The sequence below is a fragment of the Gouania willdenowi genome, chromosome 12, assembly GCF_900634775.1.
Source record: "Gouania willdenowi chromosome 12, fGouWil2.1, whole genome shotgun sequence".
NCBI lineage: Eukaryota > Metazoa > Chordata > Actinopteri > Blenniiformes > Gobiesocidae > Gouania > Gouania willdenowi.
Window position 1 is genome coordinate 5,912,373 of NC_041055.1, and position 19,432 is coordinate 5,931,804.

At 36.6% G+C, this 19,432-nt stretch overlaps 1 protein-coding gene across 2 annotated transcripts in view; it reads left to right on the top strand.

The window, feature by feature from the left end:
• Positions 1-7: 7 nt before the first annotated feature.
• The window catches only part of man2a1 (mannosidase, alpha, class 2A, member 1), a 29,209-nt gene continuing 9,784 nt past the window's right edge, over positions 8-19,432 (top strand). For both annotated transcript variants that reach the window (XR_003675218.1, XM_028462539.1), the window contains exons 1-14: positions 8-209; positions 2,491-2,633; positions 5,254-5,472; positions 6,800-6,944; positions 7,019-7,106; positions 10,536-10,619; positions 11,230-11,357; positions 12,223-12,396; positions 12,466-12,652; positions 14,967-15,144; positions 16,094-16,284; positions 16,802-16,999; positions 18,262-18,376; positions 18,573-18,640. Coding sequence is in view for 1 of the 2 variants with exons in the window: in XM_028462539.1 (XP_028318340.1) it covers positions 2,493-2,633; positions 5,254-5,472; positions 6,800-6,944; positions 7,019-7,106; positions 10,536-10,619; positions 11,230-11,357; positions 12,223-12,396; positions 12,466-12,652; positions 14,967-15,144; positions 16,094-16,284; positions 16,802-16,999; positions 18,262-18,376; positions 18,573-18,640 (1,916 nt within the window). In the remaining variant the exon portion in view is untranslated. The remainder of the gene's footprint in view (positions 210-2,490; positions 2,634-5,253; positions 5,473-6,799; positions 6,945-7,018; positions 7,107-10,535; positions 10,620-11,229; positions 11,358-12,222; positions 12,397-12,465; positions 12,653-14,966; positions 15,145-16,093; positions 16,285-16,801; positions 17,000-18,261; positions 18,377-18,572; positions 18,641-19,432) is intronic.

Consider the following 19,432-nt stretch of genomic DNA (forward strand, 5'->3'; position numbering starts at 1 on the left):
TGAGTCATCAGAAGGTGCGGAAGGAAAACATTGGTGATTGTCGATATGCGGTGAAACAGAAAGTCAGACTTTAAAGCCTATGAAGTCCAAATGTCTATAATACAATATTTAAGATAACCTTAAAAAAAACATTTTTATTTTTACGTGACAACGTACGTCATCTTTGGCGCTAAAAGGAGCTGTTTGACCAACACGGAAGTGAACAGAAGGTATGGACTTCATTTTTTATGTGGTGTCAAACTGTGGATTTTTCCTCCAGTGTTATTTAATGTGACAGCGGGGTTTGTTGCGTGTATTTACACGAAATAATTTTAGAAATATTTCCACTTGTTTGTAACGTGTCTCAGGTTAAACATGTAATGGAAGTTTGTGTCTGACTTGTGTGTTTGTTTAGTTGTGAAACCTGAGAGGCTCCGGGTTGAAGTTCCTTTATGTTGATTTATAACTTGGTGACGAAACTTCTGGAAGTGTGACGTCACTTTTTTTAAAAAAACAACAAAGTGCTTATTTTTTTCTTTAGTTATTGTAGCTGCTAAACACACTTGCACGTAACTGGACTAAACACAAATATTTCCCTCTTTGTAATGTATTAGCTTCTTGTTTGGGTATGCCATAAATCATGGACAACTGGTGGCCTGTGGGCCAAATGTGGCCCTCGATTTAATATTGTGTGGTCCCTAAAATGGCTCCTAAAAACGAATAAAAAGCAGATACAAAAATGACAGGAAACACAGATCTACACAAAAAGTTAACAAGAACTCACCATATAACAGAAACACACACATTTACTCCAAAAACACACAAAAAGTTAACAAAAACTCACTGTAAAACAACAGAAACGCACACATTTACTTTAAAAACACACAAAAAGTTATCAAAAACTCACCATATAACAACAGAAACACACACATTTACTCCAAAAACACACAAAAAGTTAACAAAAACTCACTGTAAAACAACAGAAACGCACACATTTACTTTAAAAAACACAAAAAGTTATCAAAAACTCACCATATAACAACAGAAACACACATCTACTCCAAAAACACACAAAAAGTTATCAAAAACTCACCATAAAACAACAGAAACACACACATTTACTCTAAAAACACACAAAAAGTTAACAGAATAATGTGAGCTCCTCCCTCTCAAACTACCTCACAGGTAAAACAAACACTATAACTGTTAATATAGAATATATGTTATACTTTATTGTCATATATGTAAAGCTACATACACAAAATGTGCATTTAACCCCTCCCTGAGGAGCAGTGGGCTAACATGGTGTAGCACCCAGGGAGGGGTTAGGGTTAATATAAGGGACTGATCAACATCTTTCAGTGATGGACCAGTGAGCCTACCATTACATTCCTGCTCCCTTAACCACTAGTTCCTTTTTCCACAGATAATATATATACGTTCAGTATATAGATAATACGAAGCACAGTGTGATCGCTCACAATCAGTTCCGCTTTTAGTAGCCGTTATTTCGCCTTGTATCGTCTTTGACATGATCTGACGTGTTTGTGACCCAATGCGACGCAACGGTTGGACAAAACAATGGACGATGGTCTTAAATGGACTAGTTCTGTGGTCAGAATATGTGCGGATGACAAGAAAGCATCGTAGCAGCTCTGGTGAGTGTTTGAAACATCTGAAACAGCTGACTGACTCCGCTGCTGCAGTGATAAACACACACTGTGGAGCAGCACTTGTCTGACTCACAATCACAATAACCACTTATATATCCATGTGTTTTACTGTAATGTGCAGTTTTTTTTGGCTGAAAACAATAACAAGATTGTGTGGATAGCAAAAGACAATCGCTATAGACAATCGATATGGTGATCACAGTTTCATGATTAGTTTAAAAAGTTGCTAGTTAGTGGCTAGTAAATAATAGGAACATAAATGTTTTCTATGAAATGTAATGAAAATGAAACAATTGCATGAATTAAGAAAAAAAAGGAAACTTATGCCTTTTTAATTTACTCCTTATTATCTTAACCTTTAATTAAAGTGAGACCATGACAAATAGGTATTTAAGAAGCGCAAATCAAACTGCTAGTCAGTACCTTTGAAGTAGCCCACAGTTTCAGAAAGGTTGGTGACCCCTGCGTAGACCAACGGAATACTGTTGCCTAGCAACCGCTAACCGGAATCAAAAGTGCCTCATATTCCTGTCCAAAATGGCCACTCTCCCTAGTTTATGCCCAAAGGTATAAAATCATTCTAAAAAGTCCTTTTAATGTGTGTTTTTTTTTTTTTTTTTTTTTTAAATTAAAAAAAAAAATGCACATATGTTGTTTATTGGTAATACATTAAACACATGTTTTGTTATATTCATTTTAACTACAGGTACCCTTTAAGAACCACTGATATAATGGTAATTCATATCAATGGAAATAATTCAATGATCCAAACAATCCACCTTTCCCACAATGCACCTGCTGCTGTGTCGGTAGTTACAGATGCTCTGTTGTTTTGCAGCAATGAAGAGGGGTCGGGTGTTCTCGCTGCTGATTGGTGGGATCTTCTGCGTGGCTTTGATGTCACTGTATCGCATGCTGGAGGTGATGCAGAAGGTGGAGCATCGACACCCCTTGGACACACACGACCAACAGGCAGATCAGGTGAGTCACGTGTTGACCCTTGGACCCTGCTCAGCCAACGATGCTACGTGCTAAGCTAACCAAAACGTATGCGACTGCTATGGAGTTCCTTTATACTGTAGCGGTGGTTCTCAGACTTTTTTTTGTGTTTCTCAGGTGAACTTTCAAGCCCCACCTGCGCCCATCGCCCCCAAATAATCCTGACAAATATCACATTTTCAAATTACACTAATAGGCGTGTGGCCAGCACCAGAAAAAAATCAGATACCCCTCCCCATGGTAGAACAAAACACAGCTGTGTTTATTAAAAGTATGAAATATAAGAAGTGAGAAAATGGTTGTTGTGGTCTCCAGACTGGGTGGCAGGGGTGTTTTTGTGGGCGTTTTAGTGATACACCCAGGTGATGATATTCGCGATTTATCAAAAACATGTAAATAACAATTTTTTAAGTCACATTTGATATCAAAATGTTGATATCAATAAATTATTGTATGGTCCGTCAGATGACAAAAAGTCACAAATTAACAGTAAATAATATTTTGCTTCTCAATCAATTTTCTACATGATTGTCCATAACATCATCAATATACACTGTAGAGTGTTATTTAAGGTCTTTAAATCATCCTAGTTCATTCCAAATTTTGTTTAATTTTTGATTTTGTCAGAAAATTAGGGGGTAATGTTAGTTAGGGGACTATATTCACACAATAATTGTTTATTTTTGCCAAAAGTATTGTTTTATGAGTTTGGGGAATTAACTGGGATTATTTTAAGACCTTACATAATAATCTGCCGTGTATATTGATGATGTTATGGACAATGTTGCGCAAAAATGACTCCCTAAGTCAAAATATTTTTGACTGTTATTTTGTCAATGTTTGTTATCTGACGGCCAAAAGAGATGTAGAAGAGACGCAAGTTGTTTTGTTGAAGTTGTCTCATTATTGTCGACATTTTGGTTCCAAATATGACATAAACAAATGTTTTGAAGTAAATTTATTTGACAATTACGTGTTTTCCATAAATCTCAAATATCCTCCACAGCGTATATCATTAGAATGAGCTGCCACCAATTCCAGGGACCACAATAATCATTTTCTTACTTCTTATAAATCATACTTTGAGAATAATACGGTTGTGTTTTGTTCTTCCATGGGGAGGGGGAACGCCTCAAATAAGACCCTTATTGAGATATGGTTGTTAACTTGGAAATTAAGTAGTTGAAAATAAAGAAATATTGTTTGTGATCTGTGACAAAAAGCGGCGCTCCCCGGAACATTTCCCCATAAAAAACATTCCTTACCTCACGGTGACAGCATTTCAAGTTGATTCTGTCCATTTCCGCGTTTAAGCGTATTCAATGGTTGATTCCGTGATTCCGTCCGCGATTAGATTAACGCGGATTTTAGAGGGCCCTAGTGAGAGAGAAGAAGGTAGTTTAAGGCTTTTTCACAAGTTTTGAGCTACTGTGGTAAAACATACTTTTTGATTGTTCCTTATTTGGTGATTACGTTTCAAAACATTTTATTTTCATTTAATTTTGAAATCACTGGGGAATCAACGCTGGTTACACCGGACGGAGGGTTAGACCGGAGAGGGGGGAGGGGCGTCTGAGCAGCCGCTCTCAGACTGATATACTAGCAAAGCTCTCAAGTCTCACACATTGGACGTAAGACACGCATTTCAACCTGATGTGAGTCACTGAGTGCGTGCATGCGTGTGGCTGAAGTGTGTGTGTGAGCCCACGGAGGAGTAGCGAGTCACACGCGCACACACACCATGTTTCCTCTGGAAGCGTGAGCCACACCTATGATTTATAGATGAAGTCATTCTCAGTCTGCTCGCTAAGTTACATCTGTTTAAGTATATTAATTACTAACCTTGGATGATCATCACCCCATGCACTAAGAAATGTTAACACTACAGAGTACAGAGTATGTACACCTCTTTGTAAATCCAACCTTCAAACACATACTCATTTGGTCATTATTGACAACTCTACATAAGCTCCCACTATATGAATACATACTTCCGACGGGCACTGTACTAGTTTCATGAATAAATGAAAACTCACCTTCATGAAAACCAAATTTAAAAGTGTCAGTTAATGACTAATAATTAATTAGTCGAAATTACAGGAAATAAATGAACATTGTTTGCAATCTGTGGCAAAAAGCTTTAGGAAATGAATCTTTTCAGTCATTTTAAAATTAGTTCCACGTTGCATTTTGTTCCTGGTTCATATCTAATGCAGTCTAATAATTTACAAAAATATTTACCTCGTAATGCGTATTCATGTTTCATTTATTTATTTATTACATTTTGTTCCCGATCCACATCTAATACACTATAATAATTTAATGCTCTTTTAATTTCTGCTACGTTTTCATGCTTCTCATTATTACTTTGGTTGTGTGTAGGCGTTTTGTTTAGTGTTTAATAATCTCAGAACGGCATTTGGCATGAAATTGAAAAGTTAGTCGTGCCCCATCTGTCATACCTCTATTTCCCACCAGGTGGTGGGCCACACACCTTGAGAACCACTGCTTTACAGTCTGAATTAAGTTAATATTTACTGAAGTAAATAAAAAGTGATCCAAACCATAAATAAACACAAACTGATTACATTCTCCTTTTCAGGATTTGTCCCGCCTCCAGCAGAAAATTGAAAGGTTGGAGAGTCTCCTTAGCGACAACAACCGGTTGGTTGCTATGCTACGGGATTCGTTGTTACTACAGAAACCGGATGGGCGGGTGGGCGGGGCCAACATCAGCTCAGGCTCTGCCCACAACTCAGCCAAACCTATCCCTGGCTGCCGATTGGCTGAGGAGTTGAAGGATGGAACTGATGGCGTTCAGGTCTGCTTGTTGATTGGCTAAAAGGAGAATTATGTTTTTTTTTATGATGGAACAAATGACTTCCTTCCTCTTTTATACGCGATTATTTATTTACAGATGTTGCTAAATCCCACCCATTTCATAAAGCTTTATGTAATGATCCTATTTTAGTTTTTTGGAACGACATCAGTTTTCACTATTTAAATACTTTTGTTTCACAAAATAATTGAAGACTACATTTATTTATGTTTTGATAATATTTTTTATAGTTTTTTATTTATTTATTGTTTAATTATTAAATGTCATATTAATTATATAAACTATTGCTACATGATCTTTTTTGTAATCTATTTTTGTTATGTGGATTGTTTACTTCCAAAATATATCCAAAAATACATAATAAGTATTACATTAATTAAATTAGTTAATGAAGGTAATTTTAATCATGTAAATTAAAAGTGGTTTTCTGACATTTTAGCAACAAAAGTCTTTAACTCCGAATGCTTATGCATGTTTTATTTATTTATTTTAAATGTCAATATTTTTTAATTGATTATTTTAATTTTTTTCAAGCTTTAGATAAAAAAAAAAACATAACTCTTCAACATTTGACATTTTTCTTTTCTTTATTATTGTTGAATTACCTTTTTTAATCTCTTTTGTAACGTACATTGTTACCCTACTGCTTCCAACATATATCCAAACTTACTTAATAAATATTACATGAATTAATTATTGAATTAATTAAATTAAATGAATTAATTAAGATAAGAAATAATTAACATAAATCAATCAAATTAAAAGTAGTCTTCTGACATTTTTTCAACAAAAGTATTTACCTCGTAATTTGTATTCATGTTTTATTGATTGATTTATTAATTTTAAATGTGAATATTTTTTAATTGATTATTTATTGTTCAAGTTTTAATTTTTTTGAAACATTCAAAATTCTTCAACATTTAACATTTTTCTGTTCTTTCCGTCATTAGTGTTAAATTACTTTTTTAATCTCTTTTTATTATGTGGATTGTTTATGTTACCTTATCGGCTTCCAACATATATCTAAAATGACTTAATAATAAATATTACATTAATTCAATAAATAAAAGAATTAAGATTAAAACAATTATAATGAGTCATTTAAGTATAAAAACAGTTGATTGAGACAGAAATAAAATGTGTTTTAAATATGTTTAAAAATCAGTTTAACTCTACTGATGATGTGTCTGTTGATCCTAAATTTCACATTTTCAGAATCAGAATCAGAATCAACTTTATTGACCAAGAGTGTATTAATATTAATTCAGTGAATTTTGTGAGGGAAAAAAGTAAGATTTCTTTGTTCCAGCTGCTAGACGTGTATGACCTCCTGCCCTTCGACAACCCCGACGGCGGCGCCTGGAAGCAAGGCTTTGAGATCAGTTACCGCGGCGACGAGTGGGACCAGCAGCCGCTCGAGGTCTTTCTGGTTCCACATTCGCACAACGACCCCGGTAAACCCAGCGCCCGCCGCCGCCCCAGTCGGTGCTTTCAGCGGTGTCTGTTAACAGCAGTGTGGTGCTTTCAGGCTGGCTGAAGACGTTCGACGACTACTACCAGGACCAGACTCGGCACATCCTGGACAACATGCTGACTCAGTTGAGTCTGGACGACAGGTGCTTCCTGTTTTTTTATCAAAGCGACTGTGAACAGTGCTGAAAAGCAAACATTTAGTGCAACAGTTTGCACAGAGTGGAGGTTAAATATAAAGGGGTAGCATTGTAAAAAAATCACTTGGTATTTTTTTTCTAGAGTGATATTCATTCCTTTAGCCTCATTCAAAGAACCAAAGTTAAAAAAAAGTTCTGTTTTCTTCCTCCCTTGTTATTCCACATTTTGTAAAAAGTCAGCTTCAAACGAGGGAGTTATATTTTTCTGGCCTTATGAGTCATAAGGGGGAAACTCCTCCTCCGACAATCCTGGCTCCTCCTACCTTATAAGAATGTGAGCTCCTCCCTATCAAACTACCTCACATGTAAAACGAACACTGCAAAGACAGCATGATATTTACAGTCAGTATATAGATATTCCGAAGTGTAGTGTGAGCGCTCACAATCAGTTTCACTTTTAGCAGCCGCAATACCGGATTATGGGATGATCTGACGAGTTTGTGACCCAATGCGACACAGCGGTCGGAAAAACCAATGGACTATCGTCTTAAATAGACTATTTCTGTGGTCAGAAGAGGTGATGAGGAGAAAAAATGAATGATGAATGATTTACTGCTGGTGCTGCTGTGATAAACACACACCTTAAGCAGCGTCTGTGTAATGCCCACTCATGCATATGCATGAAGGCCCAAAGACAGCCTGTTTTTAGGAGCAGCCTAGAAAGTGACTTTTCAGAGGGCTACAACTCCAGAAAACAGGTGAGTTTGGGAAATTAAACCTGAAATACTATGTTGTTGGGGTTCTTAGAATAATTGGAGATGGGTAAAAATAGCATAATATGGGACCATTAAACGCCACTGCTCTGTTTTACTTAGAACTATGGACTCATCAAATCGAATGACGTGAGAAGGTTTGAAGTTCTTAGACTACCATATATTTCGCTACTATATCTTGTGCTTCTCTCACTGTGAAATCTTGTGGTAGTATGAAATCTAGTATTGGGCAGTGTTCCTAAATCTATGTCTACATTATATCTTGTGCTTCTTTCACTTCAAAATTTTGCGCTACGATATCGGGTGCTACGGGATATTGTGCTACAAAATATTGCACTACAAAATCATGCGCATGAAATCTCACATAGCTTCACCGTACCGTTAAATTTTTGTACTGTTCATACTTGTTCTGCTCATCAAAACACTTGGTACATATCCAACCTTTCCGTTTCATGCTGTCTTGAAATGCGTGATATTTTTCCAAAACATGTGCAATCGGTGTCACAGCTGTTCCTCTTTTTCAAAGTGAATTCTGTCATTTATTTATTTATTTATTTATTTATTTATTTAACAGGGACAATGCAATTCAACATAATTACAAAATAAGTTTGCAAGTGATGTGATTCACTCAAGGTTTTAAAATGTGTGCAAACGTCACTCCACGCGCTAATGAGGGCTACAAACCCCAGGTAATCAGGACAGCGAGTCTTCTGCACGTCACAATGCTCCCACAGTCTATTTAGCGTCTTTCCCTCTGATAAATACCTAATATAGGCGGATCACAGAAGGGGGGCAAAAAAATGGGAGGGGGAAATGCAAATAAATGAATGCCGTGGACGCAATGTACTTCATCAAACCTGGAACTGTTTGCGGTGACTGTTTCTGTGATGGAAATCAGTACGACTCACTGCCAGATGCAAACTCACACACAGAGATCAAAGCTTCAGTGAATGTTGACACAAAACACAGCAGAGATGAAAAAAAGGCTCCAGTTAACTTTATTAGTATAAGAAAATAACTGAAATAAAACAAGTCAATATTAACAGCCACTGAATAAGAAAATGCAGAGTAAAGCGTGTGTGAGGGAGAGAAACAGCTGGAGTCTGGTGTGACGCTGCGCTGCAGAGAGTCGCTGTGCACGGAGATCCATGGCTGTCGCTCCGGACGCACCTGAGCTGTGTCTATGTTCCTCCATGTTTTTAATGTCAAACTCTCGTGTTGTGTTAACGGTAAGGAGCTTCATTTACACAGCGATGGAACAAGGTTTGGACAAAGTGCTACTCAGGAGCTCAGACCTGCTGGATGATTCTCAGTAGATCATCTTCTCGTGCTGCTGACTCATTCATCTGTTGCTGCAGTAACTCAGATCAATGCAATCAACAGATCAATAGGACGGTTTCTGTCCCAATCTGCAAAGTTACAGGAACTGACGGCCACATTAAATTAGGGGAGAAAAAAATAACATTACGTTTTAAATTTCATTAAACAGCACTTTTATTTGTTTCTTTTGTTTTCTACATTATCAAATGTTTGTGCAGAAGACAGAGAAGTCCACCTGCCTCCAATTTAATTTCTTCAAATGTCATTTCAACCACGTCTACACGCGCACTAATTTGCACCGCAATGTTAGTGAATTGCCCACAGCAGATGAGGAAACGGCGTCACCAAAGGATTTGGGGACGCACGTGGTTTACTACCCTTTATGTCAGATCTTAGTGAATACAGCATATAGCTAGTGCTAATTCGTAACTTACCCACCCACAATACAAAGATTATAAAACATTAATTAACACTGAAATGGTCTTGAGTTCAGTTGGTAATGGATTCCACAACTTAGCACTTTAGCACTTTGCATTTAGATCTGTTATCAGGAATCGCAAAAATCATAGGTCCTATATATAAACTGAAAGGTCTTTGAGTTTATTGGAAATAATATGTTTTTTGCTAAATTTAATTTATAACCAGATACTTTACCAATTCCTCCAATATTTTTTATTATTGCTGGAACAGATAGAGATGGGTTTGAAATATATAACAACAGGTCATCTGCATATAAAGATACTTTGCGTTCAGTTCCTCCCCGTTTGATCCCAACTTATTCATCTGTTGTCCGCAGTAGGATGGCCAAGGGTTCAATAACTAGTGCAAAGAGCATTGGTGACAATGGGCTTCCCTGCCTCATAGAGCGACTTCTAGAGAAATAACCAGAGTTTATGTTATTTGGTTGAACGGAAGCTTGGGGGCTGGCGTATAATAATTTAACCAAAGAAACAAATTTAGGGCCAAATCCTAATTTAGATGGAGTCAAAAATAAAGTCCCATTCGACCCTGTTGAAGACTTTCTCCGCGTCCAGTGAAGCACAATCTCAGAATGTGAAGATTCTGTGTCTTTTGTATGGATAATGTTTAATAACCATCATATATTGAAGAGGAGTTGTCTCTTTTATAAACCCTGTTTGGTCTTGAGACACCAGTGTTAAAAGGATCCTTTCCAGTTGTAATGCCAACATTTTGTCAAGGATTTTATTATCTACATCTAACAGACTCACTGGTCTGTAGAAACCAGGAGCCCTATATTTAATAAGGATGCCCAATAATTGTTTTTTGACCAACATCAAATTTTCCGATTCCGGTTCTGAATCAGTGTTTTTTCTCTGCACAGAAAGAAGATGATTTGGGCTGAAATCAGTTATTTCTCCAAATGGTGGAACGGCATTGACGAGCAGAAGAGAGCGATGGTGAAACGGTAACAATGGCTAAAAAACTTTTTACAGTTTTAAAGTGTTTTATACAATATATCGGTTGAGTTTAATTCAGATCTTTCCCAATATTTAAAATAAAAGAAATATGTAAAAAGAATATAACACATTTGAATTGTTAAAAAAGGCTTTGGCAAATAAATAAAGGAATAATTATAATAATAAAGGTGAAAATAATTAACAACTTGTTGATTAGATTAATAAATTAATCAATAGATTGAATAGCTGAGATAGATTAATGTTTTCAAAAATCAATAATGTAGGATTTATATTTTCTGTTTTTAAACTTCAGTACGATTAATAGATAAAAGATAATAGATTAAATACACAATATATTAATTGATATATTGTCGTGAGACATGTTAGTTTTAGCCTACTGATGATGTGTTGTTGCAATGGTAATCCTGCTCTAATCTAATATTATTATTATTATTATTATTATTAATAGATTTCATAGATTGAATTTTTTTTTCAATTCAACATATACAGTACCAAATACACTTTTCATCAAATCTTAGGTGTTTATCTTAGGTCATTTTTTTAATTTTTTTTATTATTATTATTGAACACAATCTTTCCTGCCCTGTGATTGGTCAGCCTGGTTAAGGCGGGGCAGCTGGAGCTGGTGACGGGTGGCTGGGTGATGCCAGACGAGGCAAACTCGCATTACTTCGCCCTGCTGGATCAGTTGATCGAAGGCCACCAATGGATGCAGACTCACCTGGGTAACTTCACCTACCTTTACATCTCCACTCGCCATCGCCGTCCACTTTTCTTTTTGTTTTGTTTTTTTCTTACTCTTTTTTTGCTTTGGGAATATAATGGTGCACAAATATAATACACAATACACATATTGTCCATCCTTTCTTTTTTTTTTGAAAGTAAAATGAAACCCAAGACCCTAAAACAAGGGTCAAACAACAAGAACAGTAGAACAGTGCCTCACAAACATACACACAAACACATGTGCATATACATACACACATACATAAGAAACGTGTATATATAAATAAATTAGAAATAACCCAAATTAAGTGTCAAGTACATGGGAGGAACTGTGACGTTTAATACATTGGATTACGTAAATGTGGACAGCAGTGGCATTTGGAATAATAACATGAACAAATAATGCTAATAAATCAATAATAATAGGGAAAAAAATAAAATAAACCTTAAAATGAAAAAAATATAATATATATTAAAGATAAATTAAGATAACAATAAAACAAAAATAAAGATGGGTATTGGCAGCATGCAGGACATTCAGGGGGGGAAATGTTTTCAAAGAGTTAAAGTAGTCCATGTAAGGTTTCCATTTATGAACAAAGTGCAGTGTCACCTTTCACTGAGAATATTATCTTTTCTAATATAGCAAAATACATATCATCTCTAAGCCATCAGAAATTTTAATGGGGATTTCCAAAGGAATAAAATACATCGTCTTGCTAACAGAGATGTAAAGGACAGTAAATCTGAATGTAGAACAGAAAGCCTAAATATAGCGAGGAAGGGACCCGTGTTAATGCACATCCCCAGACCGTCCACTTTTCTGAAGGTGTGTTTTCTCCTTGTGTGTGCCTGTGTGTACAGGTGTGAAACCAAGTAACGGCTGGGCCATCGACCCGTTTGGACACTCCCCTTCCATGGCGTACCTGCTCAAAGGGGCGGGGCTTAGGAACATGGTCGTTCAGAGGGTTCACTACGCCGTCAAGAAGCACTTTGCTCGCCAACAGACGCTCGAGTTTCTATGGCGACAGAGCTGGGGTGAGCGAGAAACAATGAGCAAATTTGACCTTATATTCTAATACTGACTCTGCCCGCTTCTTCCCTTAGACTCCTCCCCCCGCAGTGACATCACCTGCCACATGATGCCTTTCTACAGCTACGATGTGCCGCATACTTGTGGACCGAACCCAGCGATTTGCTGCCAGTTCGACTTTCACCGCCTTGCAGGGAGGCGGGTCTACTGCCCGTGGAAGATCCCACCGCAGCCAATCACGGAGCAGAATGTCCAAGAGAGGCAAGTAGGGGGCGGGGCCAAAACAATCATATCTTTTCTTATATTGTCTTGTCTTTTTTGGCTGGCATATCTAGGGCCCTATAAAATCCGCGTTAACTGAATCGCGGACGGAATCGACCAATAAAAACGTTTAAACGCTGAAATGGACAAAATCGGCATGAAACGCTGTCACCGTGGTGCACAGAACATTTTTTATGGGGAAATGTTTCCGGGGACCGCTTATTAGGTGCACCACCCTCCCTCCTCCTGTCCTGGCTGCATTAAACTCATCTTAAATCACCACAAACACCCTCTAAAACAACGCAATTCATCACTGACTGCTAACTACAGATTAACTTTGCTGTGCCTGTGAAGCTCTGTCCGTGTGTCGTGTAGCGCAATGGCGCTCCGTGAAAAAGTGATCAGCTTTAATCATCTTCACTTGCTCAGTGTTAGAACTGTTTTGTTTGGCTAAGTAAGAATAACTCAGTCCGTGTTGTCTTTTAGTTCTTTTTATTCCAGCTTTTTGTCCTTGTCTCGTAGGTTCACATTCACAGTCAGCAAGCTACCTCGTTCAACCGTTTCAGTGGGAACTTCCGGTTTACAAAATAAAAGTCCATTGGAGCAACGATATTAGATTGTTACATTCTAACATCTCATCAGAGCTACTGTAAAATGCATGTTAAAATAATGAATTAATAAAAAAGAATAACTAATGAAACACAATAATGAAAACAAAGTTTATACTTAATTGATTGATTTATTTTATTTTTTTTACTAAGCAATGAAAAATGTAATATTTTTTCTATTTAGAGAGTGCATGGCTTATTAGCCAGAACATTGTTTTGTTTTGTTTTTTTCCTAAAAAAGATGTTTTCTTTTCTTTTCTTTTTTAACTTCAGTGTATTGATGGTGTTAATTTCGTCCTGACTATGGGGGACAAAAGTAACAAAATGCAACATCTAGTCAAAGTCAAATTCCACATTACACAGAAGATAGGATCATTTAAATTAGGTAATTTAAACTAAGTTGATCAGAATTTAATCATTAAACCTGCTCAGATTCAGTAAACCATTGATCCCTGAGAGGAAATCAGGTGATATTAATGCTGTTCTCATATATTTTTATATGACATATAAATAATTAAAAAGGAGAAGTCAGAATAATCCATGTCACTACAACTTATATCTACCTTTTAATTGTGTGTACTTTATTTTTGACATACATTTTTGTTTAATTAAGAGTTTTTTTTTTATTATTATTGTTTATTTTGTTTCCTCACAGGAGTTAAAAACTAATATTTAAAAAAAAAAAAAAGATAAATATTTCTAAAAAAAAATGGAATTTGGAAAAAATTAAAACGGATTTTATAGGGCCCTACATATCTTGTCTTTACTCTTGTCTCAATGTTTTTTGTCCTGTCTCATCTTGTTTTGTCTTATTTTGTCTTATCATGTTTCATCTTATCTTGTATTATCTTTTCCTGTCTTCGCAAATCGTCTTGTCTTCTGTGATGTCATGTCTAAACTTATGTTTTGTATTAATTTGTTTTTTCTCATCATGTCTTGTCTTATTTTGTCTTATCTTGTCTTGTCCCATCTTGTCTTTTGTCTTGTTTTGTCTTGTCTAAACTTATCATTTATTGTATTGGTTTGTTTTTCCCATCATGTCTGGTCTCCTGTCTTTTTTTGCCTTATGTTACATCTTATCTTGTATCATCGTGTTTTATCTTGTCAAATTGTCTTGTCTATTGTCTTGCCATGTCTTGTCTTGTGTGATGTCTTGACTAAACGTATCATGTCTTGTATTGTTTGTTTTTTCTCATCATGGCTGGTCTCATCTTATTTTGTCTTATCATGTTTCATCTTGTATTATCTTGTCCCATCTTGTCAAATTGTCTTGTCTTTTGTCTTGTCTAAACTTATCACGTCTTGTATTGGGTTTTTTTCTTCATGCCTTGTTTTATGTGTTATTTTGTCTTACCATGTTTCATCTTATCTTGTATTATATGTCCCATTTTGTCAAAGTGTCTTGTCTCTTGTCTTGTCATGTCTTGTCTTATGTGGTGTCTTGTATTGTCTAAAATGATCATGCATTGTATTGGTTTGTTTTTTCTCCTCATGGCTTGTCTCATGTCTTTTTTTGTCTTGTTTAATCTTATCTTGTCAAACTGTCTTGTCTTATGTGATGTCTTGTCTAAACTAATCATGTCTTGTATTGGTTTGTTTTTTCTCATCATGGCTTGTCTTGTGTCAAGATATATGTCTCATCATATCTTGTCTTACCTTATATCTTGTCCTGTCTTATCGTGTCACGTCTCGCCTCCTGTCCTCAGAGCTCTCCTCCTATTGGATCAGTACCGCCAGAAGTCCCGCCTCTTTCGCTCTCCAGTCCTCCTCGTTCCGCTCGGTGACGACTTTCGTTATACTGAGTCGAGCGAGTGGGAAGTTCAGTCCACCAATTACCAGAAACTCTTCGACTACTTTGAGCAGCACCCGGAGCTCCACGTCAAGGTGAGTGCCTGGGCCTCCATTTTTTATTGCAGAACGAAGAGGGAAAATAACGACAGGTTCGCGGACGGCTAATGAATGGAACGTCAGATATTCGATAATTATTAGTTTGATGGTTACTGCTATTCTGATTCTATGTATTCATTATCCGTTTTTTCCCTCCGTTGGTCGTTAACTCCTCCTTCACTGTTTGTTCGATTTCGACAACTGAGCAATCAAAACTTTTGGAAAGTTCCCGATATTTGTGCTTTTACTTTAGTAATTTGTAACTTTTAAACTTTTTGAGTAATTACATTTTTTGTGAAACTGCATTGACTTTTTAGCTTTGATCTCGTTTTTAGAGTGGACAGCTCGTTAAGCTGATTTAGTTTTTACAAACCATTCAACCTTTAACATGTTCAGCTAACACGTTCAACACATTTCATCCTTTTTTCAACTTTATTGCTAATGTTAAGCTGTTGCTAGGTTAATGCTTAGCTAATGTTAGGTTAATGCTATTGCTAGGTTAAAGCTAATACTTGGCTAATATTAAGTTTAGGTTAATGCTATTGCTAGGCTAATGCTATTGCAAGGTTATTGCTATTGCTAGGGTAATACTAATGATAGGTGAATGCTTATGCTAGGTTAGGCTGATAGTGCTAATGTTAGGCTAATGATATGTTAATGCTAACACGAGGTTCATGCTAATGCTAAAGCTAGCCAATTCTATGATAATGCTTATGCTAGGTCAATACTAATGCTAGGTCAATACTAATGCTAGGTTAGTGCTAATGCTAGGATAAAATTATTGCTAGGCTAATGCTTCCATTAGGCTAAAGCTAGCGAATGTTAATGCTAATGCTATGCTAAAGCAGTGCAACGTGGGCTAGGACCTGTATCCTCACTTGCAATTTCCTTCGGAAATGCAAATGTTGTAGTTCACGTTGACCTTGTTCCTTTCTCTTGGTTCCAGGCCCGCTTTGGGACTCTGTCTGATTACTTCGGGGCTCTGCAGCGACGGCTGAGCTCCGCGGGAATGTCTCTGCCAACACTACGAGGGGATTTCTTCACCTACGCTGACCGAGACGACCACTACTGGAGCGGTTATTTCACTTCTCGACCATTTTATAAACGACTCGACCGAGTCCTGGAAGCGTCGCTCAGGTGAACAAGTGTTTTTTAGCGGTTTTTTTTAAGAACTTATTTTTTATTTCCAAGTAGACAACTGGTACATTTGCAAACACACGTTTCTTACTTATTACATTTTCTAAAATTCTAACAGCTATATCCATATTGTGATGTGATTGACAGATAGTAACAATCAGAACAATAGCAGATCCGAAGATATTTCAGCCACAAATACGTTCATTTAACAAAGCAATGCTATTCATAAAGGCAACCAGGTGAGGATAAATCAAAGAAAAAAGAAAAGGAAAGGGAAATAACAGGAACCAGATATGTGCAATTGACAAAATTGGTTTAGTGTCAGTAGAGTAACATGTGGGTGGGTTCAAATAATTATATTGCACGAGTATGGTCTCAGCAGGTTTTCATCCAGTAAAAAAGTGATTTTCTCCATGTGGTATATTTCTTTAAGTTTCTCAGTGATTAAGTGTTTCATTCTAACATTTGTTGTTCTTGGTCATTTCCATTCATTCATGTTTTTGTTTTTGTTCCTCAGAGCCACAGAAATCCTCTTTAGCCTCACCATGGCTGAAATACGTCGTTTCCACGGCGACGGTCTTACAGCCGCTGGTTATCCAGCGCGTGAACACTTTCAGAAGTTGACGGAGGCGAGGAGGAACCTGGCACTTTTTCAGCATCACGACGCCGTTACCGGGACGGCCCGTGATCCTGTGGTGATCGACTATGGGAACAGGTGGCTACTTCCTGTTAGCGCACTAACCATTTATAATGTAATATGTATTTGCTTTAGCCTGGCTAGGTAGCTTGCCGGGTAATTTGATCATATTTAGCGTGTTAGTTTTCACGTCAAGTATCAAAAAATGTTTGTTTTTTTAAGTAAATAAAATATGTTATTTTTATTTCCAAATGTATTTTTTAACTTAATCAGTTACTTTTAACTTTATTATTAATCATTTAAAGTGTTTTTAAAATGTATTTTTTATTATATACAGTATTTTCTCAAATATTTCATAGTATTACATGTTTTTATTTCTTTATTTTTCGTTTTTTTTTTTTTTTATTAGCTTTACTAGAATTTTTGCAGAAAATGTATATTTATTTGTGAAAATTGTAATGTTGTGTACTGTACTTATTTTTATTTCCAAATGTATTTTTAACTTAGTCAGTTACTTTCAACTTTATTTACTAATCATTTAGTGTTCTTCTATATTAATGTCTTTATTAATTTTTTCTATTTTATTGTGTTTATTATATTACTTTCTAAATTTAATTTTTATTATATACAATATTGCCTCATATTTCATACATAGTATTACATTTATTTATTATATTCTGTTGATTTTTTTTACTAGCTTCATGAGCATTTTAGCTGAAAATGTAAAAATGCTGCCTAAAATTTATAATGTATTATTTATTTGTTTAAATTGTATTGTTGTGTGCCTTTTTTATTTCAAAATGTAGAATTTTTGTTTTACTTAATCAGTTACTTCTAACTTTATTAATTATTATTTAAATTGTACTTTAATCTTCTATATTAATTTCATCAATGCATTTCTTTTCTATTTTATTGTATTTATTATATTACTTTAATTTTTTTAATCATATACAGTATTTTCTCATTTATTTCTTATGATTAGATTTATTGTATTTAACATATCAGTTTCTTTATAATATTTTTTTTTATGAAGACCGCTTTGTTTTGGCAGCTAGCTACTTCTTTGGCATCTTTAGTATTTAGCTCTTTCTCATTGTCTCTCCTCCATGCTCTCTGTTGAAGGATGGCGCCACTTTGGGCAGCGTTAACAGGTACTGCCTCGTTTGGTGTGAGCCGTGTGCATTTAGCGTTAGCTTCCGCCAACCCCACTCATTTAGCTTTAGCCTCTTAATGTCACCCTCCCCATTAGCCCCATGTTGTTAGCGTGTTGATTTTGCTGTGCAGATCGTCTGTGTGTTTGTTTTTGGTTACAAAGCATTGACTAGTGTTTGTTTTCGCAGGTTGTTTCACTCCTTGATGAACCTGCGACAGGTGCTGCAGAGCTCCGCACACTGGTTGCTTCTTTTCGACAAGAGCCAGTACCACCATGACCAATCGGAGTACTTCCTGCAAATGGTGACCTTTGACCCCCCCCCTAACTTTTGCACGTTTCTAAATATTTGCGATTACTTTTTGTTTTGCCATATTAAATTCGCAATTTAGCCGCGGTAGTTATTGGCTAACTTTCTGAAATAAGACCATTTCCCAATCATTTCGCCCACTGCTGGTCAGGATTGGTAATGTTCATAAATGTGTTATTGCTTCTTTTCAGGATGAGGAGATCTCGGCACATGACACTTTACCTCAGAAAAAGACGATAACTCTCAGTGATAAACCCAGGTGAGGGGGAGGGGGTGGGGGGGAGCTTATAGCTCGAAGGGCGGCACCAAGAATTGCTGACTAAATATCGTAATTTCCTGGCTATAAAGCGCACTGTTTTATTGGCCGCATCACAATAATCTAAGAAAAATCCACACAAATGCCGCAGCCTAGTGGCTGGTGAGGGTGTCCTTCAGACAACTCAGCCAATCAGAACAGGCAGGTAGGGGGGCAGCTGTACTCATGTTAGGTTGCAGGGAAATTGTCCGTGTTTCAACTGATAAGAATCCTTTACTATATGAAGTCTCCTCATCACTGCCCCACGTCTACATATCAGTCCTTTTACAGCTTTTTAAGGTCACTTTTACTGGAACCGGACTGATACACCGCTTCGTACGCTCTTTTTACCATGAACTACCGCGGAGCATCACAGCGAGTCGGACTCTGAGTCAGAATACGGACGTGATCGCTTCTGAACAAATCCATTCTGGTGATTTGGCAACTTGATGCTGTTTATCCTTCTATTACAAACTGGCTGACTTTTACTTCATCCCCACTCTCTCTCTCTCTCTGACAACATTTCTCCGCATCGTTGCTATGATGAGACAGTGTGCATCATGACAAAATGAGTGATCAGAATGATTCAGTGCGAGCAAGATTTAATGTTAGCAATTTCATTGTTCCTACTGGTCTAATGTGACGGAGCTCAATTTTGTGGCGGCATGAAGCTTATAAAATCGGGAAAAATCCGCAATTTAGCCGCGGTAGTTATTGGCTAACTTTCTGAAATAAATCTTCTAATTTGTTCTAAGT